Source organism: Osmerus mordax, chromosome 19 (assembly GCF_038355195.1).
Source record: "Osmerus mordax isolate fOsmMor3 chromosome 19, fOsmMor3.pri, whole genome shotgun sequence".
Classification (NCBI taxonomy): Eukaryota; Metazoa; Chordata; class Actinopteri; order Osmeriformes; family Osmeridae; genus Osmerus; species Osmerus mordax.
The window spans coordinates 12,310,770-12,336,554 of record NC_090068.1 but is presented as its reverse complement, the minus strand read 5'-3'; the positions used below and the strand labels follow the sequence as shown (position 1 = coordinate 12,336,554).

Below are 25,785 nucleotides of genomic sequence, written 5' to 3'. Positions count from 1 at the left end.
GCAGTGAGGGAGGGCTGGCGGCCTCAACCAAACACGGCGGTCTCCACATAGCGTAGCGTAGCCACACTCAAACGAATGTGATCCGCTGCACAGCAAATCCTTCAGAAAGAGGATAGAGCAGCTTTAAAAATCACATTTACAGCACTGGAGCTACTGGCATCCGCTGCTGAGGAGTCACGTAAACACAGACCCCGGTGTTAGACCCTGTCCATCACTGGACACGGCTGCCAGATGCCCCACAGCCATGCGGGGAAAGGGTTCTGCCGTGAGACCTCGCTCACACACCAGTCTGTGTCGCTGAGTCGTTTCAGAAAGGTCTGTAGTGCAATTTTAGTTTAACAGGAAGGTTTTCTGACAAGCTAGGAACAAATGGGAACAATTTTTCGGAACTTTATCCGCTGAAATGTCCCCATAAATGTCCTAAGTAATTGACTCTGCTATTGGATCTTTGTAGGATGGATATAAAGGGTATGATATTGCTCTGGGACTGTGGAATCCAGTGAACTACTGTAATACTCAGGTTCCTTTAAGTGTGCAAAAGTTGTGTGTGTGTGAGAGAGAGCATTAGTGTGTGTGTGTTGCGTGTCGAGAACGAGACGATAGAGAGAGAGAGAGAGAGAGAGAGAGAGAGAGAGAGAGAGAGAGAGAGAGAGAGAGAGAGAGAGAGAGAGAGAGAGAGAGAGAGAGAGGAGAGAGAGATAGGGATGGAGAGAAAGGAAGGAAGACAGAAAATGAAAGAGAGAGAGACAAAGACAGAGGGAGGAAGAGAAAATAAAAGAGAGAGAGATAACTTTGTTACATCAAGAGTTGCTTGGTTTTATTGACTACCACTTATTATTTAATTAAACCTAGAAACCTAGTTTGAGGCAAAAAAAAACCCACATCATTTTCCCCAAGAGGCCTCCTACTAGGGGAAATACACTGTGACATATTTAGAGCTGCCTTTTTCCAATCATCCTGACATCAGCTTTCCCCATAAACATGTACGGCAGACAAGCCTGAAAACACGCACCCTAACATACTGCTGGAGTTCAAATCAAAGAGCCCCGTATTAACTTGTCAGAGGGAAAATAAATAATCAAACTGAGGGATTCATGTACATCCCACGTCAGCCTGCGTAGCGTTCACTTTGATCCACTTCATCAAATATACAGAATGTTGTTCTCGCTATTGAAATAAAAACTTTGAGTCAACTCCATTATATGGAAAATAATTCGGAAAGCCACACACAACCAACTGTTTTGAATCATTTCTTGCTAATCTAAATTTGATTTACTGCCGACATAATTCAAACATTTTAAGCGGATGAGTGCTCATACTCGGGAGGAGAGCTGTGATATTTGATGGAGATAATGACGAACCACTCGAGGAATCCTGCCAATTTTTCCCCTCATATTGGTAGAGTCAGTGAAAAACGCCTCTATTTCCCTGCTGGCATTTTAGTGGCCTTTTGATGTGAGGGTGTCTGGAGAGTCCTGAGACGAGAGCAGAAATCCAATCTAGACATTACGGATAACGATTTCCTGCATTAGATAGCCACCCCATCCCTAATGTTCCCGATCAATAAGAAAACCAAATCCAGGTGACCATCTTGAATCAATGGCTAGAAATTAAATGTATGTGCTTTACCAACATCTCCCTGCACCTTTCCACAAACAGACGTAGCGTTACTCTGCTAACAGCGGCCGGAGAGAGAGAGAGAGAGAGAGAGAGAAAGAGGGGGGGGGGGGGTAGAGAGAGAGAGAGGTAGGGAGAGGGAGAGAGAGAGAGGGGGGGCTTAGAGGGAGAGGGAGAGAGAGAGAGGGAGGGAAAGGGAGGGGAAGAGAGGGAGGGAAAGGGAGAGGAAGAGAGGGAGAGAGAGGGAGAGGGAGAGGGAGAGAGAGAGAGAGAGAGGGAGAGAGGGAGAGAGAGGGAGGGAGAGAGATGGAGAGAGAGGGAGAGGGAGAGAGAGGGAGAGGGAGAGAGGGAGAGAGAGAGGGTGAGAGAGAAGGGTTCCTGGGTGGACTCTGTTCTCCAGCTAGTCTCTGGTCCTCTGCGGTAGGTTTGCAGGGTCTATGTTTTCTTCCTCCCTCTCCTCGTTGCGTAACACCGAGGGAGTGGAGCTGGGTGAGTCAGTGGCAGATGCTCGCTGGTTCCTGCTTTATTTATGAGTCCTGGTGCTTTCCTACAGTGTCTACCCCAGTCATGGTGATTCATGAATGGACAGGAAGGGCCATGCCTGCATCGCTATGTGCTGGGGAGGGGTGGACGGTATTAGCTTCCTGCCATCTCTTTCATCACTCTCCGAATCCGACAGGCATTATTTCCCAGTCGGTCCCAGTTCACCATCAAACCGTACGATATTAGTTATTGTATAGAAGGTTACTGCAGGTCGGGAAATCAAATCAAGTTTTATCTTAAAAGCTCTTTTTACAAGCAATGTCACAGAGAGCTTCACGGACGGTCATAGAAAGAGATCTTTGTTCAGCAAACCCTCGCTGGAGAAGCCCATCCAGGGCTTTATTACAATGGGTTTGAGCAGTGCTATTCCCCAGGTGGTGGCTAAGAGGATGGGAGGATGAAACAGTAGACCTAATGGTGCTGTGTGTTGCAGCCAGGGGAGGTGGGATGAGCCAAAAGCACTCTGCCTTTTCCTGAGCTTTTAACCGTGCATCATTAAGATTAATACTGAGGAAAAGAGGTGGAACAAGCCTGAAGAGGTAGAGAGCAGAGCAACATGACCCAGCACCGTCTCCTCATGACATCTTCATCTCCACAGCCCGGAGAATAATAAAGGCTACATTTCCACACCTCTCCCCCGCTCCCGCCCCGTCTCCCTCACTCTCCCTGATTCGCTGTCACTCACTGTCGGCTGGGTGGAAGACCATGTCCGACACGCTTCCATTAGAGGGGAGACTGTTCAATTACCTCAGCTCTAGATGTTTAAACCCTGCCAATTACCGATACATCTCCCCTTTAAATTATGCATACACAGAGCTGCTAAGGTTGTGTGTAATGATTTTCTCCTTTCGACACCAGGCTGTGTGTTCCACAGTGTCGGCTTCAAGTCGTCTGTGAGAGAGAAAGCTTGTGGATGCTTTCCCTCTTCCTGGACTTACCGACAGTATTCTCCAGGCCCCTGGACTTTGTGGGCATATTTGACACGCGATCTCGGCCTTAAGCACCTAGCAATCACTGCCAATGGTTTGCTTGACATCAGAATCCAGTACGCACACATCCACTGTGTGCTCTGAGAAAGCACCCCAATCTCTTTTTCCCTTGTATCCTAGCAACTCCCTCCATTTCAGACACCACAGAGGCATCTGTGTTCCTTCCTGTTCAGCCCTCCCAGCCTCGTGTGCACGCCCGCGCTCCCATTACCTGACCCCGGACCCCCAGGTGGTGTTGGGTCTACCGCGCGGCACGTCAAAACCTCTGTCCGCAACCTCCACCCACCAGCGCCGGTCTCTCACACATCATCTGCACGAAAACCCATCCTCCATGAAAAGGGAATTCTAAGGCTATCCATCTACTGTACTTTACCTCAGATCAATAGAACAGCCGAGAGTCTCTTTCATGTTTCCCTGTGCGTTGTAAATAAAAAATATAGAAAATGTTAATCAGAGTGTTAGCAACACAGCAAAGGTTATCTCTCCGTATCTATCCGAGCAGCCATAACCCACTACTATCTGGTGAGCATTAATACCAGTGAACTCAAGGAAAATTAATTGAATTATGTTCAAGTCATCAAGGTCCCCCAAAGGTAATTGTTTCTGAGTCACTGACCGTGGCCAACAGCAAAGCACACAAGGCTTCAAGACACAAACAATCCCTGAGCTGGAAAAATAAATGCACAAAGTCACAGAGCCGTAATCAGGCAATGCACAAATAGCTATAATCAAAATACGCCGACTGTTTGAAACACACACACAGAGCGACAGATACGCGATCAGATACACTGATTTTTATCAAGAATCTAATGAAATAAACCAAAGCCATTATCAGATACGGGCCTTGTGCACTCATATAACCAGACTACAATTTGGCTTTGTCAAATACAAATAAACACAGAAACCTCACAGAGCTAACAGACAGTCGACACACAAGCCATTGAATGATAACAGCCAAGGCTACCTTCACTGCAGACAACAGCATGCCTTGATACGTTAGTTTTAAGATATTTACACAGAGCGAATTTCAAATACTGTTGTGTTTAAACACGTTCACAGAGAACATTGATCAAAGACACAGGCTTTATGAAGAGCAATAATCAAACACCCGAGCTTATCTCGCACTCACAGAGACGTGATTAAGGACACAGGCTTATCAAACACATACAGAAACCTCATCAAATGCACAGACTCAGACTGAGCTGAAGTTAAACTCGCAGGCGCTCTCAAACCAAAACACAAGTGTGTTTCGATGAGTCTACTATACTTAATAAGCAGTGGACAACCTGTATTAATTTGATTCCTGTCTTTGCCTGAACGGCTTTGACAACACTATCATTGCTGCTAGCCCAAGTAAGCAGTCATTGTTTGCACTGTCAGTTTGCCTAAAGAGGGAAACTACAGGAAAATGACTTTGCTGAGTAGAATTTTGGGGAAACTGGATGCTATGTACATAGAACTGTGTGCTGTGGCCAAGGACCTGTCTGCTGTCAAACACTGGAACAGTGGAGATGAAATAAATAAATTTTACACGAACTCTGATTCAGACGCTGTCGAGGGATTTGTTTGAAGTCCTCTGATAACTAGGCCTATACCTGCTCCATCGATCAACGCCTCTACTCTATTTTTTATTTTTTAAATATGAATGTTGGACAAGATCGCTTGTTAAGACAGACATATAGCCTATAATATCTTCTGGAAGGATGAGAAACTGGGGAATGCGCACATTTTAAAAGTCTGCACGTGGCTTGGGGGAATATTCCAGGTCAGTGGGTCAGGAGCACTGATAAAGTCTTATCGCCCTCTGGGTTCGACGCCCAGGGGCAGCAGACAGGACATGAGATTGAGATGTTGATACACATTTGGAAAACGCTTCAACAACCCTATGAGGTAAAACAATGCTGCAGCTGTGCTGAAACCAGAGAAGAAGAACCAAGACGGCGTCCTAGCGGAAGACGCCTCGGAGGCTAAAGGCCGCGTAGCCGTGGAGACGGAGGAGCGATGGGCAGGAGGTTTCAGCTGGCCGTCTCCAGCTGTGCTGCTGAACATCAGAGCCACGGGAACCCGGACACGGGCTGGGCCACGCGATCCGACGCCCAGCTGTGATGCCATAGCAATGCAAGGGAAAGAGCACATGCAGTTGGTCCCCAGCTGTGCTACCATGACGATGTCGGAACAAATAGAGGGGAGTGCAGGTTCGTTTTCCAACCCCCTCCCCCCCAGCTGGGACTCTTTGTTAATAATTGTAGAGAATAATCGAGAAAACGCTTTAATCACTTCCAAACTGAAGCGCGCAAGCACTCAAGTTGCGTTGGGGGCATTTTGCGTGCGTGCTGGCAGATGTTAAATAAAGGACGATGATGGCTTTGATGTTCTAATGCTGCCTGAGTCCCACACTTTCTTTTTCAAGGTAACCGAAACGCGTTCCCCATGTTCGCCAGGTCCAAAACGTGTCCCAGCGAGTTCAGCTTAGCTTTGATATCAAAAGAAAAGAACGAACGAAAGGGGAAAAAAACATTAAATTCTCTTTCTGCCGTGTCAACACGATACACCAAGTACAAACACAATCACTAGTGAGTAAATAGTCAGGAAATTCCTCTTAACATGTGACAGAATTTTAGATGAGGGGAGAACGTGACATTGTAAAGAACAACTAAACTGTCGATGTGAGAAAGTGATGTTATCTCCGCCACCGTGTCACACATCATCTCAACCAGTGTCTAAACAGGGTAATGAGGCCTTCAGTCCCTTATCAACAGGCACTGACAATCATCTCCCTAGCTAATAATTAGCTTCATCATGCAATGACACAGGTCACCTGGAAGGCCACTTCTCTTTCTGGAGAAGAATGGCAAACAATACATCTGTCTGTGCTCACAATAGCTCCGAAGGGGATTGGCTGTTTTATATAATACTTGTCAAATCCCAGGTGACATTTCATACGGCTGCGAATCAGAAAGAGGCCTTTCCAGGATGGACTCCCGCTGCTTTTGATAATCACAGTGTTGAGAGCTGAAATCCCACAGAGCCACAGCTCAGTGTTCTCCGTGAGTGCTTTGTTTACCCTGACATTTATCAAGAAGGGCTAGAAGAGAGATACAAATCTGAATCCGATTTCTGAACCACCGTTTAAAATCGCAGTATGATTATATTGCGGTGTGCCTAGAGCTGGAGCTGCTTGAGAAATCGGTGGACAAGCTTGGTGATATAGGCTGTTTTTCAGGTAACACACAAAGGTAATGTTGTTGGCTGTTTACTCTAGAGGTATGAGGTAAAACATTTGTCCTCACCGTAATTGGACAGTTGTTCCTTGCAAAATTGCTTGAGAATTGATGAGCAATATCCGCGCTTTATTTGGACTATTTGTCACAGCTCTCATTACCAGTAGTTCCTGTCTCCAGCACTACATATCGCACAGAAACGAAACGTTAACACAAACACACACGTTCGACCAGATTCATCACTCCAGTATTGACCACATGCTAACTTATCAACAAAACCACTTAATTTGCTATTCCATGTTCATAAAAATGCACTCTATTTTTGTGGATTGCATCTGTGTAAAGTGTGCTGAATAGAATAACTGTTAGCCTCACAATTTGTCGTGCAGAAAATGGATGGTGTCCCTTGCATTGTTTGCCTTCATGAACAAGACGATGGGTATTGTGACACCGTACGGCTCAACTCCTGCATGCAATTACTGTGTTGCTACTATTGAAAATTGAGTTTTGCCAGCCTTGTGCTATTATATAATAAATATTTGGTGGTGTTTAGCATAATGGGCTTCTGTATTGGCTGAGGCCTGGAGAGCCTAGGATGACTGTGATAGGCTGAGCTGATCTTTCCTTCCTTATCAGGGTTGAGGGAGAAATAAAATATGGAACAACAGCAGAGGAAGCCAAGCAGGTAATTGTCTTTTTTACCTGGTTTCCCACTGCAACACCCACAAGTGGAGAGAGTCTGTTAAGAGCTGCAGGGTAATCTTTCCACCTCAACAATAATCAGAGATGATCGCTCTCCTCTCTCCTCAACCCCCAAACGCACACACACACATGCCTACACACACAAACACACGCACACACACACACCGAAACACACATAACCCCCCCCCACACACACACACACGCAAACACATACACACACAAACAATCCCTGTACCCCTGTTCAATCCCACCAGACTGTGACCATACTATTGAGAGAATGATAGAATTCTTGAAACCTGCAAAGCCTTTTATACAATTGAAAGGTTTATGGGTGGCTGTGATACTGAGCTGAGCAAGCAGGAATCAGGAGTTCGTCGTATGCTGAAATCAGTGTCTCCTAAATATCATCATGAACGGAGACCTCGTATCCCAGGGAAACGGCTCTCGTGCTTCGACAGCAAGGCGTGGAACAGAGAATGAGAGCAGGAGAGGAAGGAGGATTCGGGGTGGGTGGGGTGATGGGGGTTGATGGGAGGGGGGGGGGGGGGGGGGGGCTGGTGGATGTAGGACAGAGGAAAAGTAGGGAGGCAGAAAGAGAGCTGGGGAGGTGTGAAAATGAGGAAGACGGGGGCCGAGGGTGGTGGAGAGGGGGGGAGGGGGGAGGAGGGGTGAGAGGCGAGTGTGAGGGGGAGACAGAGGAGTGTGAGAAGGATGAAGCAGGCAGTTGGGGGGGAGAGGAGATGGTTCATTTGTCATTGTCAGAATGGTTTGCTTCTCCTTCATAACCACGAGGACAGGCTCTGACCCCTCCCTCCCTCCCTCCTTCCCCCTACCCCTCCTCACTTGTTCAGCCAACCACAAGCCCATCACCACCATGCGACCCCCCCGCACCCCCTCCCCACTAACTGCCTGCCCACTCCCTTCAGAACAGAGATGAGAATGAACCCAGAACGACTGTAAACCATGCACACACACATGCCTACACACACGAAAGCTCACATGAGCACACACAAACATCCACAGGCCTACACACAAAAACTCTCACACGCACGATTGTATCTGCCTGCATGGATACATAGTTTGGAATCTGTGGAGGACACGCATCTGCTGTGTAGTTCCATGTAGACACCCCTCCTGAACCGGATGCCTCAGTATTCACAAACTATAATTATAACATTGCACTGTGTTGCGTGTGCGATCAGAAAATACAGTAATACAGTATAATAATCTACAAAGCCCACTTTTCAAGGTGATGAAAAGTTGACAGGTGCTGTGTGATGGGGTGTGTTAGAAACACAGCTGGGTTAGAGTGTTCCAGATCAACTCCTGGCCCTTTCCCTGCCCTCCTCGCTGCCTCTCTCCGTATCCCCCCCTCCATTTCTGCCTCCATCCCCCTGCCCATATCACTGCCCTCCCTGTCCCCTTCCCTGCCTCTCTCCCTCCCCCCTATCCCTATCCCTGCCGCTTCCTTATCATTCTCTCCCCGCCCCCTCCCAGCCATCCTCCCTGGCCCATCCTCACCCCCCTCCCTACCTCCTCCCTGACCCCCTCTCCCAACCCAGCCCTTCCCCTGTCCAGCAACGGAGTGTACGCTGATGTAGCACTCCTGGATGCATCGCAGGCAGAATTGGACAAACTCGTTTATTGGCTGCGTGTTCAGAGCAGCTCTCGTCTTTGTAACGAATGGTGTGGGCACTGCTTCCTCTGTGAAAAGCTCTCAGTCCAAACAGAATAAAATAACTGTGTTTGGCTCAGGAAACGAGGCCTAGTGGCAAGCAGACTTATGACCTGAAGACTGCAGGTTCAATCCCCAGCTGGGCATTGTACTGTGCAGCCGTGGAAGTGGGTAATTAAGCTGAATGCTGGGAGCATGCGACTGTGTAATAGAGATATCTCAGCCGCTGAGATTTTACTTGAGCAATTTAACAGCTCCATCATCATCACCACCAACGCCTTCCTCATCTTCATCATCACCACCACCAACGCCTTCATCATCTTCATCATCAGCAACAACATCTGTATTGTAATTGTTAGTATCACTATCGCCACCATAATCATCTTCATCACCATCATCTTTGTCATTGTCACCACCATAATCTTGGTCATTATGACCATCATCATCATCATCAAGGGCCTAATATTCGACTGGTGTCTGCAGCCATTCCTCAGAGAACACTAAACGCTCTTATTGAGCTAGTCCATCTCTCCGCTAGTCCGAGAGCTAGTCCCACTATCGCCCCCTTCTAGAGCTAGTCCATCTCTCTCCCAATCCTAGAGCTAGTCCCACTATCTCCCTGTTCTAGAGCTAGTCCAACTCTCTCCCTCTTCTAGAGCTAGTCTATTTCTCTCCCATTCGTAGAGCTAGTCCATCTCTCTCCCTCTTCTAGAGCTAGTCCATCTCTCTCCCAGTCCTAGAGTTAGTCCCAGTATCTCCCTGTTCTAGAGCTAGTCCATCTCTCTCCCTCTGCTAGAGCTAGTCCATCTCTCTCCCAGTCCTAGAGTTAGTCCCAGTATCTTCCTGTTCTAGAGCTAGTCCATCTCGCTCCCTCTGCTAGAGCTAGTCCATCTCTCTCCTAGAGCTAGTCCACCTCTCTCCCTGTCCTAGAGCTAGTCCCACTATCTCCCTGTTCTAGAGCTAGTCCATCCATTCCAGTCCCGCTATGACAGAGTAGGTGAGATTTCCCCACCTATCCGAGACAAATCACCCATCAAATAAGGGCTCTATTTTTTTCTCTCCAGACTCCTATCTCCTCACATACTATTTAGTCCATTTCCACCCCTTGTTTTGAAGCACTTTAATTGGATTTCATCATCCAGACAAGTGCTTTCAGACAGATAATTATCACTGATGCTCAGTCCATCTCCCTCGTCCTCTCTCCGTCTCCTCTCCGTTTCTCGGCCCTCTGTCTCTTACCCTCCATTGTCTCCCGTGTGTTTCTTAAACACCCCTACAGTCACAGATAAAAGCGTAAAAACACCGTGAAAATAATAATCTTTCCAAGGGCCCCGGTCTGCTGACCCACGAATCTCATCTGAGGAGCATCGGGAGCACCGCTCTCGAAAGAGAAGCTATCGTTTTGCTTCATTGGCTCAGTCAATATGGTGAGAAAGTTCCATTTGGTGAAGGTGAGGTGTATTAATAACGTAGAGATGATGTGCATGAAGCTTCATTTAGATTGGTGTCATCAAAAAATAACAACATAGCATTGATTGATAAAGTTGTCTTCGATTACAAGGATCTAATGATCTTCAGTGTGTAGCTACATTTCATGACCGGAGGATAGAAGCGCGGTAAATTTCTTACGAGGCGATAACTACGTAAAATGATGAGTCCAGTCAAAAGAGAAATGAAGCATGATCAAAAAAATCTATCATGAAGGTTACCTTAGCTCAAACCTACTTGTAGAACTACATGAATAGGCTCTTGAGCAATCAAAACGAATTTCTTGCCTGAGAAATGAGAGATGAGAAACAGCCCCCTGACTGGCTGTATTTCTGACGCCGCTTTTAGATACGTTTCTCGATATGATATGGCACTCAAATAACACCTTTTAAAGCGACTTTGGAGCGCTTTGGACCAATTTTGGTCCAAAGCAATGGTGAGTTGTATGGACACGGGAAGATAATCAAGTAAAAAAATAACTTTCAATTGCACCTATTAGGCTGCTGTTTCGTGCGAATGAAATTAAATCCGATCACAAACAAGATTCTGTGGCCTGCTAAAAAATAATGATAGAAATTTGATGATAAAAATGATGAATCAATCCTGTAGTAGCAAAGAACCTCCCAAATAAACTGTTTGTTTTTTATCTAAAATCTTAATGATTAAATTATGGATATCTCGTGTAGACCACATGCATTAGAAAAGGATGGTGCTGTTGATTTCAGTTGGTGTGACTCAACCCTACGTATAGCAAAAAACTTGGTGCTTTGGACATTACTTTGGCAAACACATTAGGTTATCCTACTGGCTTGTTAGCTGCTAAATAGCAGCAGTGGTTTGTAGCTGCAGTGTTTTGAAAACCGACCTGGACTTCAAGGTTAACCGAAGAGACCCAAGACAGATATCTTCAAAGGATCTCTGGATTACTCATATCTCACTTCCAAGAACACCTCTCTGGATGTGTGTGTGTGTGTGTGTGTGTGTGTGTGGGGGGGGGGGACTGATCAGGTAACCTGCATGCCAAGACTGAGGAATAGGCCAGTTCAAATTCACAGACGTGATCGTTAGATTTTGCCGCAGGCTAAAGCAATAACCGCATTCAAAATCACACTCACGCGTCGTAAACCTGGAAAGATTGAAGTAGATTAATATGCCTCGGAGCACCAGTGAACATGCACAATAAACTCCCCTTCATCCCAAGAAATACAATTAAAAGCCTGGTCACACAGGCCGTTAAAGATCTGAATCCACTGCTTTTGTCTTTCTCCATATTCCGAGAATTCTTTTTATCTGTCAAGCTAGTTCAACAAAGCCTGGCATGACACTGGTTCAGGGCGAGCCATCAGAACAATTCCCATTGTCATAGATGCCGAGTTCTGACTCTCATCCCAGTTTCAGATTTATGCAATTAAGCCATGTTCTTCCTCAGTGCCAACATGAAACAGCAGCGAACATTTTTTTCCTCCTCCGCTCAGCCCAGGAGCCAGCAGAGTTCAATATTCATGAAATATTCTAATATCCCCGGTCCCTGGAGCAGAGGAGGCACAGACAGAAATAATGATCACTTTTGGTGTCAGCCAGCATTGGTCAGCAGGGGATACGGAATTACGCAATAACTTATTTCAGAAGGATTTTTTTCCATGGCTTTTTGGAGGGATTTTGTAAAGTGGATTATTATACACATCAATGCACCAGGAAACAATCGTTTACGGCCAAGTCAGGGAATCAGCTGTGACTTTATTTAGGGTTTAAAAATTCCCAATCACCGCCTAAAAAACGTCTGTCTCTCGAAGATTTGGGTCAAACTCATCAAACGTAATTAGCAAGGCTCTAATCACATGAGGCGGTGTGTGGAACTCTGCAGAGCTGCACGCGCAAACTCTGCTCAGAAACGAGGCTAGGAGAAGCGGGCTGAATGCGGCCGAACACTTACTGCGACAAGGGTGAAATCAAACCCATTCTGCTTAGACCAGTTTTAGGTCAAACGTTACATTATTAATATCATTCATCTTTAATGCTGGTAAAATCTTCCGGGTAATTTGATGTTTTGTTGGGGTTTGGAAACATGCAAAGCAAAGTGTTAGCTGTAGTTCACAGCCCTGCAGAAAAAAATGTACGTTGTACACGTGTATAATTACAATCAACAGCAATCGGTTACAATCAACATTGACAAAGTTACATTGAAAGCATGTGAAACAAGGCTAAGAAGAGGTCCCTTCGGAACAGCAATTACACCAGTGTTCTGTCTTTTTAATAAACAATAAATGACAGCTTGACTCATGCCTAGAGACAACCGAATGCAGACGTTATCCAGCCGACTACGGTTAGAGCTAAACAAAAAGAAGAGATCGGTCTCATCAGAGAATACACCTGACAAAACGTACATGTTTAAAGATCTCTAATGCCCTGGGCTATCTCAAGCATTATGCAAAACATGACATTTTAATCTGCAATTTAATAAATGAGCTTGATTCGATCGGAAACCTAGCGCCACTGTGGCAGACTGGCCTTAAAGGTGTCTATGTGACTATATACTTTCCTAATGGACCTTAATGGATTTCATGGTGCTCTGCATGGCCTCTAATGGTGTTACATGTCTGATGGGAAGGTTTTCCTGGCCTCTCTTGGGCTCTGTCTGGGTTCCTAATCTGACCTGTAGACAAGTACATACCCCCCACTCACCTTCCCTCTCTCACACACTCCCTCCCTCTCTTTCTCAATGTCTCTATCTCAATGTCTCTTGCTCTCTCTCTCTCCATCTATCTCAATATCTCTCTCTCTCTCCCTGTATATCTCAATGTCTCTCACTCTCTATCTCAAAGTCTCTCTTACACATTCTTTCTCTCAGTGTCTCTCTATGTGTGCCTAACAATCTCGATGGTTCTCTCTCTCTCCATTTTTCCTCTCTCTGTAATGAGAAGTCACCTCTGCATTGCTAAACATAGTCCAGCCTCTGTTGTAAATGTTCATGCTTGGTTAGTTACAGGTACATCTGAGATGCTTTTCCTGCCTCCCTTAATGAGGATGTGTGGATGGTCTCTCAGACTGGATCAATATGATAGTTGTCTGGACCAAAAGGAAAAAAACAAGCTCACTTCATTATCAGCACTGGGCCTTGTTAGATATATTTGACTTTGCTTTGGGTTACAGAGGAGTGGGTGATAACAATACACATAGTTGAAGAAAGTGTGGAATATGAGAGTTCAAGAAAGAGAGGGAGAGAGAGTCAGAGAGGGAGAGAGAGTCAGAGATAGAGAGAGTCAGAGATAGAGAGTCAGAGAGGGAGAGAGAGTCAGAGATAGAGAGAGTCAGAGATAGAGAGAGTCAGAGAGGGAGAGTCAGAGAGGGAGAGAAAGTGAGGAATATGAGAGTACAAGAAAGAGAGTGAGAGACAGAAAGACAGGGAGAGTCAGAGAGGGAGTCAGAGAGGGAGAGAGTCAGAGAGGGAGAGTCAGAGAGAGCGAGTCAGAGATAGAGAAAATGTGAGAGAAAGTGGAGCCTAGGAGTTAAAGCAGCAGGAGAGAGAATGCCGTGGCACATTATTGAGGGACGCTTTGGCGCTAAGCTGCTTATTGATAAAAGCACTAATCTGGCTGGCAGAAGGTAAGGAGGCTGGGATGTGTGGTGATAAAATATCGGAGCTAAAGGGAATGCCATCAGGGGGCTGAGCCTCCACAGAGCTTTACCTAAAGGAGCTTCTCATTTTATTTTTACATAAAAGTGGGAATCTGACCACGGGGCAGCTAGCAGAAGCAACTGTGCCTGCATAGGAAGGAGAACAGGACTCTGAAGACCAACAGCTTAGCTTTTCATCAGCGCTCATAGAGTAGGCTAGATGGTGAAAGAGTCCGTTTCTAATACACAGCCTTTTTTTAAAATAAAATTCAAATAAATCGAATGGAAAGGGATAAAAGGACTGATAAAGCAAACCTTTGAGAGAAAGCTCCACAGTTATATTTTTGGGAGCTATACATTTGGCACCGAGATAGCCGCGATTGTAATCATCATTCCTCCCTCAGACAGGTGACGCGTATTTGTTACCATGGCTACCTGTCTCGCGGTGTCTCCGGAGAGCTGGAGGAGGTGAAGGGATGCCCCGGGGTCTCCAGCTGAAAACCCCTCTTAACGGATAATCAGGGCAAAGTTAGCTCTAAACGGCATTCTTCAACACAGCGGCGATGCATGAAGAACACTGACGTTCTGATTAGATACCTGAGGCTTCATTCCCACGTACAATCTACCTCAGCAGGCCCGACGAGACGACCCCAGAGAAGCACCTGTCATCCCTTTAACGCAAGGCCAAGCCAGTCAATCTCAGAAGGCCGAGCCGAATCGTTCAGTGTCGAAACCCCTGCCAATGAAATCAATCTTTTTTTGCGCAGAGGTGCAAAGACCCCCCTTTATCATTAAAACAGGCACGCTAATTGAAGTCACTTGCCTCTGCGCTGTCTCGCCGGCCTTTACTGTGTTGACTACCCCCCCCCCCCCCACCACAGGGAGGAGTTCTGTAGCTCCAGGTGGATTAGAATGACTCATTAACAAGAACATTTTCCTCTGTGGGACATTTCACACTAGTTCCTACTAACAAAATATTTGCTGATAATTGCGCTGTCGTCTTCCTTCAGGGTCTGAAACAGGGTTGGTCTTTTCTCGCCACTTTGTCATTTCTTTTTTATGCGGCGCCGAATGTGATACTGACATGTCTGCCGGAGTGAATGAATTGGGAGATTTACATTTAGTCATTTAGCAGACGCGCCTTACAGTAAGTACAGGGACACTCCCCCGAGGCAAGTAGGGTGAAGTCCCTTGCCCAAGGACACAACGTCATTTTGGCACGGCCGGGGATCGAACCAGCCACCTTCTGATTACTACCCAGATTCCCTAACCACTCAGCCACCTGACTCCATGAGATCTTCAGGGGGTCTCAGTCAGTGTTGTGTGTTTGAAATGGTGTATGTTTGTGTGTGTGTGTGCGCAGCGTGTGTGTTTGTGTACGTGTGTTTGTGGACTGCATCCAAGACTGGTGCAATCCTGCCAGATGGATAGACCAGATGAAAACTTGAGTCAACTGCAGCTTGTGTTTCCCCTGCATCCCATTCTGGGTGATGAATGTATCCTGATCAGGGAGTTTTTTCACATGTCTCAGAGAGAGCCAGGGAAAGAGAAGGAGATGGAGCATTGTATGTCGCAGTGTTGTACAACATCTCAAGAGATGAAATCGAGATTTTGCTTTTGGCCTCTCCCCTCAAATACACCTCTGCACAGTTCAGATAGCACACCCAAACTGGGCTAATCCTAGCTCTGGGGGATGCCTAACGTTCACCCTGCATATGGCCAGTTTAACAATGAAGCTGGGTAATTAAGACTAGCCCTGACTCTCATCCTCTCATCTGCTCTTGGAACCCTTCAGGTTGGCTGGAGCCAGTGAGCTGTGGCCCAGAGATGAAGGCGAGGCCCACAGGGGGACAACACTGCACTATCTCTGACTAATAAGGCATTTTAATTGTGTGGATTTAATTTAAGTACAGATTTACAGCTTCACAAGCACTCATCACGCCCACTTAGAAATGAACTGGGAAGGCCGTGCCTTCATCTCACTCTGTGCTAATATCTTTCATCGGTTTTTTTTTCCTTGTCTTTCCTAAGGAGGAGGGACACGTCATTAAAATGCTATGTGAAAAAAGGTGTCAGATCTTTGGCACGACCGGGCTAATTATCAACACTCCGGGCTCAATGTAAGCTAGTGGTCTCCCGGGCAACCATCATGCAATATCACACATTTGGAATGAGAGAGGTAGGGTGCCTAGGGAAAACACACAGATATCCCTGAACCCTAAACCTCAACCTGGCCTTAGAATGATAAAAATAAATGAGCTAGGCTCAATGCTCTCTGACTCACTTGTACACTCATACATATTCACACCGAATCAGACACGCATGGACAAACACAAGAGTCGGCACACACACACATACACAAACCCATCATACCGCAAGCTTCAGCTAGAAACTTAGAGTTAGACATCGATTGTTTATTTCAGCAACAGATCCATCCTCTCACCCAAACTCCCTTCAATTAGAGAGGGAGCCGCTCTCAGACAGGGAAGATATGAATAAACCTGGGGCAGCAAATGGGAGAAGCTGCGTGTTTACATTCAACACTGCCAAGAAAACCTTGAGAAGCACAGTTTTAGTCACAGATACCTGAACACATCCCCGGCGAAAATGTGAGTCATTGTTGAGAGCAGCATGGCTGACTGGTGTAAGCTCTCCACTCCACATCTGTCACTCCGCTCGGCAGAGACTTCATTATTTATTTTGGTCAATCTGTTCTTCCCGATGTGAGAGAGGATGCTATACATGAGGCAACATCTGCTGAGGTGTGTCACGCGCGCCGTTCCAACATCTGTCCCTGTTTTTTGCATCGCCCATCAATCAGTTTACACGTCTAACACGCCTTAAAGTATACATTTACAAGCTCACGGCGACAAACGCTAGCGTGGGAACAGAGGGCGGAGGGTTAGCGGGGCGCGCGGGTGAGCGCCACGCGCCGCTAGAGTATTTACAAGCGACCTTGAATATCTGCAGACGTGCTCCTTACACGCATGGAGACTAAAACACACAGATGTACTCCAGGGCCCATTGTCACTATTCTCCCATATGCTGTCTATCACAGGGACATTGGTGACTGTGGGTGACAGAGCTCTCCGCTGACTTCACCCACAGGGCCCTGCGATAGCACAAGCTGTCAGCCAACATCTGCTGAAATTACCCACCAGCCAACTGGTGGTGACTGACTGGATTTTCAAGCATATTTACAAAGTGTGGTACACGCTTGGCGAAGGGTCAACATTCGTTATGCCTGAAGGAGTGGTTGTATTACGGGCTACACCCTACAGATCGGGTGTTGGTACACAACACATACAGAGAGGAGTCACACATGAAGGTGTGCCCAACCCCACACACACACACACACACACACACACACACACACACACACACACACACACACACACACACACACACACACACACACACACACACACACTTAAGCCAAACAAAGACTGACAACGACGCAGACACATAAGAGACGTTCTGGACTCCTCAAACATTTTCGCATCCCTAATCCTCGCCGAGACTATTCACGTTTCAGTTTCCATGGCGATGGAAGGAGCGTTCCCAAGTCGGCGGCGTGTAGTGAGGAGATAAGAGTAAGTGACCTGTGAGGCCCGCAGGGCTGGAGGTTAGACAGAGGAGGGAAAGTGAGTCAGTCAGACCGCAGAAAACTCCTCTCTCTCCCCGCAACTCCGTGGCCAACCAGCTGGATTAATGAACCCAGAGGAATAAAAAGTGTGGGGGGGAGGGAGGGGAGGGGGTGGTGTGGACGGTGGGGGGGGGGGGGGGAGGGGAGGGGGTGGTGTGGGGGGGGGGGGGGAGATTCGTTTTAACCCTCCCGCCAGTGGAGACCAAAAGCTATTTTTCAGCTGTCTCACATGCCCTTTTCCCCTCCAATAGGATGTAAGTTATCCTAATTACTGAAGCTTTTTTTTAATTACCAACTGTGTGTCTTTGTGTGTGTGAGAGTGTGTGAGAACCAGGCAGCAAAAAAAAAACAGGCTGCCAAGAGCGTTACAAAACGGCTTATTATTTCCTCTGTGGCATTTTACAACTTTAATAGCTTCCATCCCCAGACTTAAAGATCACAACTGCATCATGAACAACACCTCCTCCTCCCCCTTGTCACAGGCTATTTGGAGAGAAAAAGAAAAGAAAAAGAAAAAAACAGGAATTGAAAAGCGGCCAGCCTACCTGTTTGCTGTTGTACTTTGTCTGGCTTGCCTTGTAGCTATAATCCGAGTACTGGTCAGAGCCCGTGGAATTGTCATCTCCACCGGTTCCCACGAAGGTGTTGGTGGCGGGGAGATCTTGGACGGCCTGGTGCTTCTGGGAGGCGGAGGGGGACTGAGCCTGGAGCTGGATGGAGGGCAGGGGGGAGTTGGAGCGGTAGTGCCTGCCCAGGTCAGGGCTGCCTGGGGGGTACGTCAGGGGCAGGTGGATCCTGGGGCTGTCGTTGACCCCGTCCAGGTTGAACTTGAGGCTCTTCTGAAGGCTGACCTCCTCCTCCTCGCCAAGAGGTTTGGGCGACTTGGGAGGTTTTCCCTTCCTGCCTCTCTTGCTCTTGCCGTTTTTCGGGCCCTGCTTGGGGGCGTAGAGGTCGTTGGACTCCTTCTTGCCCGCCTGGTAGCCGCTCTTCGTCTCCCTCTGGACGCGATGCCGGATGAACACCACCACCAGGATCACCATGACGACCCCCGCCACCCCGGCCATGCTTCCGTACAGGATGTTGCTGCGCTGGGCCGCGAGGCCGTTGTCGGGGTCGCCAGCGATGTCAGTGTCCAGCGGGGTGTACAGGCTGTGGCCCACCAGCGCCTCCACCAGGCTGACGTTGGCGATGGTCTCATTGACGTAGATGTGAACCAGGGCGGTGGCGTGGCGGGCGGGCTTGCCCCTGTCGCTCACCCTCACCACCAGGCGGTGGAGCCCTCCGTGCTTCCTGGTCAGCTCCTTGGCCAGCGTGATCTCGCCGTCGGATGGAGAGATCCGGAACAGCTGATAGGGGTTGCCGCCGGCGATGCTGAAGACCAGCTCTGCGTTGGGGCCCGTGTCGAGGTCTTCCGCCTTCACCGTCTCCACCCGGCTGTCCGGGGCGGCCAGGGGGGACAGGAGGCGGAAGGAGGAGTTGGAGGGCTTGGTGACCACAGGATCGTTGTCGTTCTCATCCAGGACGTTGATGGTGACGCCCACGTAGGAGTATCTGGGTGGTTCTCCCCCATCCACAGCCTTCAGCCTGAAGGTGTAGCTGCTCTCTTTCTCCCGGTCGAAGGAGATGCTGGACAGGATGGTGCCAGTGCCGTTCTGCACCACAAACTTCCCCCCGTCCGGCTCCACCGAGAGCCGAACACGCGCGTTCTCGCCCTTGTCCATGTCCAGCACGGTCACCATGCCGACGGGGCTTAGCGGCGGCATGTTCTCCAGGACGGAGAAGCTGTAGCCGCTGAGCATGAACTTGGGGTCGTTGTCGTTGCGGTCCAGAACCTTGACCACGACCGTGGCCGTTCCCCTGTGACTGGGCGAGCCTTTGTCGGCTGCGGTCACCCGAAACTCGTAGCGCTCCTTGTGTTCCCGGTCCAGCGGGCTGCGGGCTCGGACCTCCCCGGTGTCCGGGTCGATCTCAAACAGGCCCTTGGTGGTGGAGTCTGCCACGAGGCTGTAGACGAGCTCCGCGTTCGTCCCGCTGTCGGCATCCGTGGCCACTACCTCCACAACCCTGTCGCCCGGCTGGTTCTCCTCCGCGAAATCAACCTCGAAAAGGGTTGGGGAGAAGACCGGGGAGTTGTCGTTCACGTCCGTGACCTGGACCTTCAGAGAGTTGGTGCTGGAGAGCGCAGGGTTGCCCGAGTCGACAGCCACGATCTCCACGCGGTACTCCTTCACCCTCTCGTAATCCAGAGGCGTGGTGGTCTGCAGGAAGTACTTCCTCTTGTTGTCGGTGGAGGAGTCACTGGCGGGGCGGAGCTGGAAGGGCACGTCCCCCGCCACCACGCAGGTAACCACGGCGTTCTCCCCCTCGTCCCGGTCAGACACCTGGACCAGGGCCACGGCCGTTCCCACTGGCATGTCCTCCGAGATGTTGGCCACGCCGTCGCTGTGCGTCACCAGGCCGATCCCTCGGATCTCCACCGAGGGAGCGTTGTCGTTCTGGTCCGTCACCTGGATGGTCACTAGGGCCTTGGAGCTCTTGGGTTGGGGACCCTTATCCCTCGCCACCACGTAGAACGACAAACTGTCGATTTCTTCGCGATCCAGTGGCCCTTTGACGTAGATGACGCCGGTGGAGCGATCGATTCGCAGGAGTTTGGGCACTGGGTCTAAAGCCTGGTGAAGGGTGTATTCGATTTCCCCGTTGGGGCCCATGTCAGAGTCATTTGCTTTCACCTGCAATTCAAGAAAGGGGATTCGGTTAGAGGTTGGGATTTGAGTTACAACTCAGGGATTAGGTTAGCATAAGAAGCTATCGCTATAGGGCTTTATACAAGCCCTGCATGTCATAGAAGATAGCTTACAGCAACTGAAAATATTAAAGAGGGTATAAATGTGCATATTAAAATATGTTCTATGCATAATTTGAAAACACCCTCCAAAAGTCAAAAGTGGGTGTAATGAATTTCAAGTGGAGGGGGTTTGTTGACTGTAACGGTATATAAGAGAAGACACAGAGGTGAGCAAGCTAATCGTTTAAAAAACGTTTCCTATTAATTAGGAACGATTTGTTGCATTTGGCAGGCACTCAATAGATTGTTCTGTCCATTGAAAAAATCTACAACATTGCATAATCAAGATACCATGAGCACTTCACAGAGGGTTTTCCACTGGTAGAGCTATTGAGCCTAAAAGGCTCACTCAAATATTATCCTCTATGTCATTAGATAGAGGCTATTGGGCTGAGAATATTGGGTTTTAAAGAGATATCAGGAGAACGGCAAATACTTCTGTGTATGTGCATGTAAACTCTTTAATCCAGTGTTACAACTTGACCCTCAAATAAGTATTCTTGGTATGAAGGACTTTTCCTTAAGAGAAATGAAACAGATACACGCTGTACAGGATATCATGGATATCTGGCATGAGTATAGTTCCGTGGTAGAGCATTTAACTGCAGATCAAGAGGTCCCTGACTTTGGATAAAAGAGTCTGCTAAACGAACATATTCCATGATACAACATATCCCATAGTATCCCTTGCACTACCTGTATTCCTTGCATTTTCTGTTGTCCTATTTGCACTATAACTTTCACTACTTGTTGCACTTTTCATTCTGTTGCACTATTGTCGTCTTGATGCACTGCCTTCCTATGTTGCACATGTTTGCACGTGCACTTTGTGTAGTGATGTGAAAGTCTCGCTTAGTCCTATGTAGTGTTTGGTTATACATAGTGTTTGGTTCTACGTAGTGTTTGGTTCTAGTGTTTGGTTCTACCTAGTGTTTGGTTCTACTTAGTGATTGGTTCTACGTAGCGTTTGGTTCTACGTAGTGTTTGGTTCTACGGAGTGTTTGTTTCTACATAGTGTTTGGTTCTACGTGGCGTTTGGTTCTTCGTAGCGTTTGGTTCTACATAGCGTTTGGTTCTATGTAGTGTTTGGTTCTACGTAGCGTTTGGTTCTACATAGCTGTGTAGTTGTGTAAGTGTTTCATGTAGCTCCATTCTCCTGGGGAAATGTTGTTTCATCCATCATGTCGTGTACCAGTATCAGAATGGGCTTCATTCACGTATATTTTTGAATTACAATACAAGCTACTACTGCTACTGCTACTGCTACTACATGACACATCCGACATGGGAGCAACAACTGACCTGCAACACAGAGTATCCCACAGGGCTGTTCTCCGACACCTCCGCCTCGTAGCTGGACTTCTCAAACTTGGGAGCGTTGTCATTGGCGTCCGCCACCACTACCCTCAGCAAGGCGCTGCTGTAGCGCTGCGGGTTCCCCCCGTCCACCGCCTTGATGGTGAGGTCGTACGAGTCCTTCAGCTCCCTGTCCAGACTCCCCAGGACGATGAGCTGGGGCAGCTTCTCCCCGCGGTCCTCGGCCACCTGCAGGCCGAACAGCGTGGCGGCGTCCGGCCCGGCCGTGAGGGCGTAGTCGGCCACGCCGTTCCTCTCCGAGTCGCGGTCGGTGGCGAGCGGGATGGAGAACAGAGCCCCCATGTGGGTGTTCTCCGGGACAGAGATGGTTAGGACGGGAGAGGGGAACTGTGGCGTGTTGTCGTTGATGTCCTGGACCTCGATGCGGCCCTCGATCAGCCGGGGGCTCTGATTCTGGATCAGGTCCGTGACGGACACCTCGAACTCCAGGAAGCAAGGCTTGCCCCGGATCAGGGTGCGACAGTCCCGTAGGGTCTCCCTGTCTATGGGGATCTCTGTGGTGAAGATGTCTCCAGTCTTCCCATCCACCCGGAGGTACGGGGCTCCTACCTCCAGCTTGTAGAGGTGTCCGGAGTCTGGGAGACCTTGGTCTGATGCCAGGCTTCCTATCAAGGTGCTCGGAGGTTGCTCCTCCTGGACTCGGTACAGAATACCTCCTCGGGTCCTGCCACAGGAGTCCAACACAAGGACACACAGTAGAACCGCTCCCAGTCGCAGTTCCATGAGGTCACCCAATTATTGACCTGCCAAAGAAAGAAAGGTCTTATTTAGAAACTGTGGGCCTCATTTACTAACAGGATTGCGCCCATTTCAGGCGTATAATAGCGGGTAAAGACATAACACCGTATTTACAAAGGCAGTGCACTTGAGTAAAAACGCAGATTACCGCTGCTGGGAGGGTATAAGGGAAAGTGGACGTGTGCCGCAAAAGATGGGAGGAGAGGTGTATTTCTTCCTTGTAACATGTTTATGTTAGCTGTAACTTCGTGAACCAATATTGCTATCTCCTGTTCGCTGAACCTTCTTTTTCTTTTCCTCGAATCACCCATGGTGGCAGTAACATGCAGGCGATTTCTCCCGTCTTTTAACGGCTCGCTAATTAACACTAAAGGGCGGAGTAAGGCGCTGATTTCCCGACGAGGATCTGGTTTGATAAATACCACGCAAAATGCGGAAATACACTGTGCGCTATTTGCATTTGGGCAAAGGCGCAGATTAAGCTGCGGTCGCAATGTTAGTAAATCCATTTTCTCGTCCATTTGTATTTTAGTATTTTGATATTGTAATTTACGGCAACTTATATTTTATTTTATTGTATATTTAATTATATTCTAATCCCACTTAGTACTGCTAGTTTATGTACCCTTAGTATAGTTAGTCCACATATTTAAATTTTAGGTATATGTTTATTGTATGCACCTTCCTGCCAAAGCAAATTCCTTGCCTGTGCAAACTTTCATGGCGAATAAATCCCATTCTGATTCTGATTCTGAAATGAGGCCCTGTGTGTATCTATTAGCACCAGCAAGGTCCATTTCATATGTAGTATAGCATGGTTTATAAATGTAACGTTTGAAAATGGCAGGGCAGTTCAAACACATACTGAGTCATCCATTTTATAATAATTGTATGTTCGGGCCTTGGAACTGATGTTGCTGGCGTCACTGGAGACATCCTAGTTTCCTGTTAGTGAAACATACTCTCTAACATGAATAACACTCTAGCTATTTCAGTGAAGTCGTCTATTCATCAGCGGTGCAATCATATGATGCTTGCACTGACCTACAGACAATATATTCCAATGGATCCTTGTTAGCAGATGAGCAGAAGGGCTGTGGTCATGCTTCTTCATAGAGAACTGTCACAGTTTATGACTCTGAATTCATAAACAGATCATTTTCTCCCTGCTTCAAATGCTTGCTATCTTTTTCCCAGACACCAAAGCTCTGACTCTAATAGACTCAATCAGCCCCATTCTTAGAAAACTCTTTATTTTTCCTACCACAGTAATTAAGCATGGTAAGCAAAATGTAGCTGTTGTATCATTTTGATGCTGTTTTCTTTCAGTGTAATGATTACAGTTTGGAGCGTAGCTTACACCATAACACGAGCAGCAACATGTCAAACGTTTTAAATTAACGTCTCTTTTGTAGAAGATTCTTCAAAGACATAACTTAACATAAAGCAGCGTGGCCGTATGCCAGCGTATGGAAGCAGTGTGACAAAAAAAATCTGACTACAGCGATAGCACTGCACATGCCCAGTGATAAGTACCCTCCAGACATCATTAAATAGGCAAAGAACTTTGCAGACTCCTCTGAGAATCCCCAACAAAACTGAGCACATCCCGCCAGACACCTCACACAGAAAACCTCCAAGATATCTTCTGAGACCAGACCCACAACTTGTGAATCTCACTGATCTAGTACCAGAAGTGTATGTTGCTAACGCCCACGGCTCCTGCACCTAGAGTTTCCCACAGGGCTCTACAACAACTACTCTTCATGTGGAACATGCTGCATCTTGGGGCCTAGGCCTTATCACTAAACACAGCTTCGCCCTGACTCAGATGAGATCTTCTCTCCTTCTCGGCTGGTACAGGCCGTATCACACACTGTAACGCTCATGTTTGATTGCCAACCTGCTATGCTTCCTCATTAATCACTAGCCTCTATTTTAGATTCGGCTTTGATCCATATTCCCCGAGCTAAAGAATCCAGTCTTTTTTCTTAGCGCAAATGATTTCTGACTTTAATTATTTCCTGCGTGAGGAGGGCTCTAGATGTTACTTGAAAGGGAGACAGAGAGTTCATTGAGGTGAAATATCAAGCTCTAGTTTCAGAGTTTTGGTTAACCTTCATATGTGGGACTTGTATCTGTGTGTGTGTGTGCGTTTGTTTGTATGCATGCATGCATGCATTCAAAAAGATCTACAAAAGATCTGTGAAAAAGTTGGGCCTCTAAACAAAATCTATATTTTTCTGTTCCTCCTCGTGTGAAACAAGGTTTCTTATGCAAGGCCAAGAAAATACATGCCGGGTTAAATAGCGCAACACAAGCATGTATAGAAATCCAATTAGAAATCCAATCCCATGAATCTGTTAAGATTGGAAGTGCAGCTTATTGATGCACTAATTGCTTGGCTATTGACGTGTCCCTTTTTGCATTTGCAAGGCAGTCTCCAGTCGATGTGGCTTGAATGATAGTGTGAGATAGAACCATGATCAGTGACTACAAAGAAAAACTGTTTCTGAAACCCACAAGTACAACTGAGCACACACAAATGAACAATATGCTAGCTGTCATTGAGACTAAAAACAAGGAAATAATTAGCTTGATCTGTTCACATGATATCATATCACGATAGACATGAAAGTCACAGTAGCTAGTCCCATGACATAAAGATCATAGAAAGTAAAATAAGGTAATTTGTAATCATCAGATGTAATAGTGAGGTACTGGATGACGATGTCAAGTAATAGTTAGGAAATAGGTGATTATGTGAGATAATATTAAGGTAATAGGTAATTATTTATGGTGAAAGGGACGTATTACTCAGATAAAAGGTAATAATAATACAGAATAGTAAGATAATATGTAATATTGTAATGTAATAGTAAGGTAGTGTGTACTCATGTAAGCTAGTAACAGGTAACAGGTATATGAGGTAACACTGAGGTCATGGGTGATATTGTAAGGTAACAAATAGGTGATTATGATAGATAATAGTAAGGTAATAGATAATGTGAGGAAGTAATTAAACATGTAAGATAATAGTGAATGAGTGGCATGTAAGAGATGAAGACTGAGCCGTAACCACATGCTTTTTTACATTTATATTTACATTTATTCATTTAGCGGGGCAACTTACAGTAAGTACAGGGACATTCCCCCGAGGCAAGTAGGGTGAAGTGCCTTGCCCAAGGACACAACGTTATTTTGTACCGCCAGGAATCGAACCGGCAACCTTCTGATTAATATCCCGATTCCCTAATCACTCAGCCATCTGACCCCCCCTTTTTACTATTAAAACCCTGATCAGAACAGACCAAACAGCGATCTCT

At 47.2% G+C, this 25,785-nt stretch overlaps 1 protein-coding gene across 1 annotated transcript in view; it reads right to left on the bottom strand.

The window, feature by feature from the left end:
- LOC136962869 (protocadherin-1-like) overlaps positions 1-22,444 on the bottom strand; it is a 45,436-nt gene extending 22,992 nt beyond the window's left edge. The window contains 2 exon segments of the mRNA XM_067256766.1: positions 18,042-20,228; positions 21,647-22,444. Of these exon segments, the coding sequence (XP_067112867.1) occupies positions 18,042-20,228; positions 21,647-22,444 (2,985 nt within the window).
- Between the last annotated feature and the right edge of the window lie 3,341 nt (positions 22,445-25,785).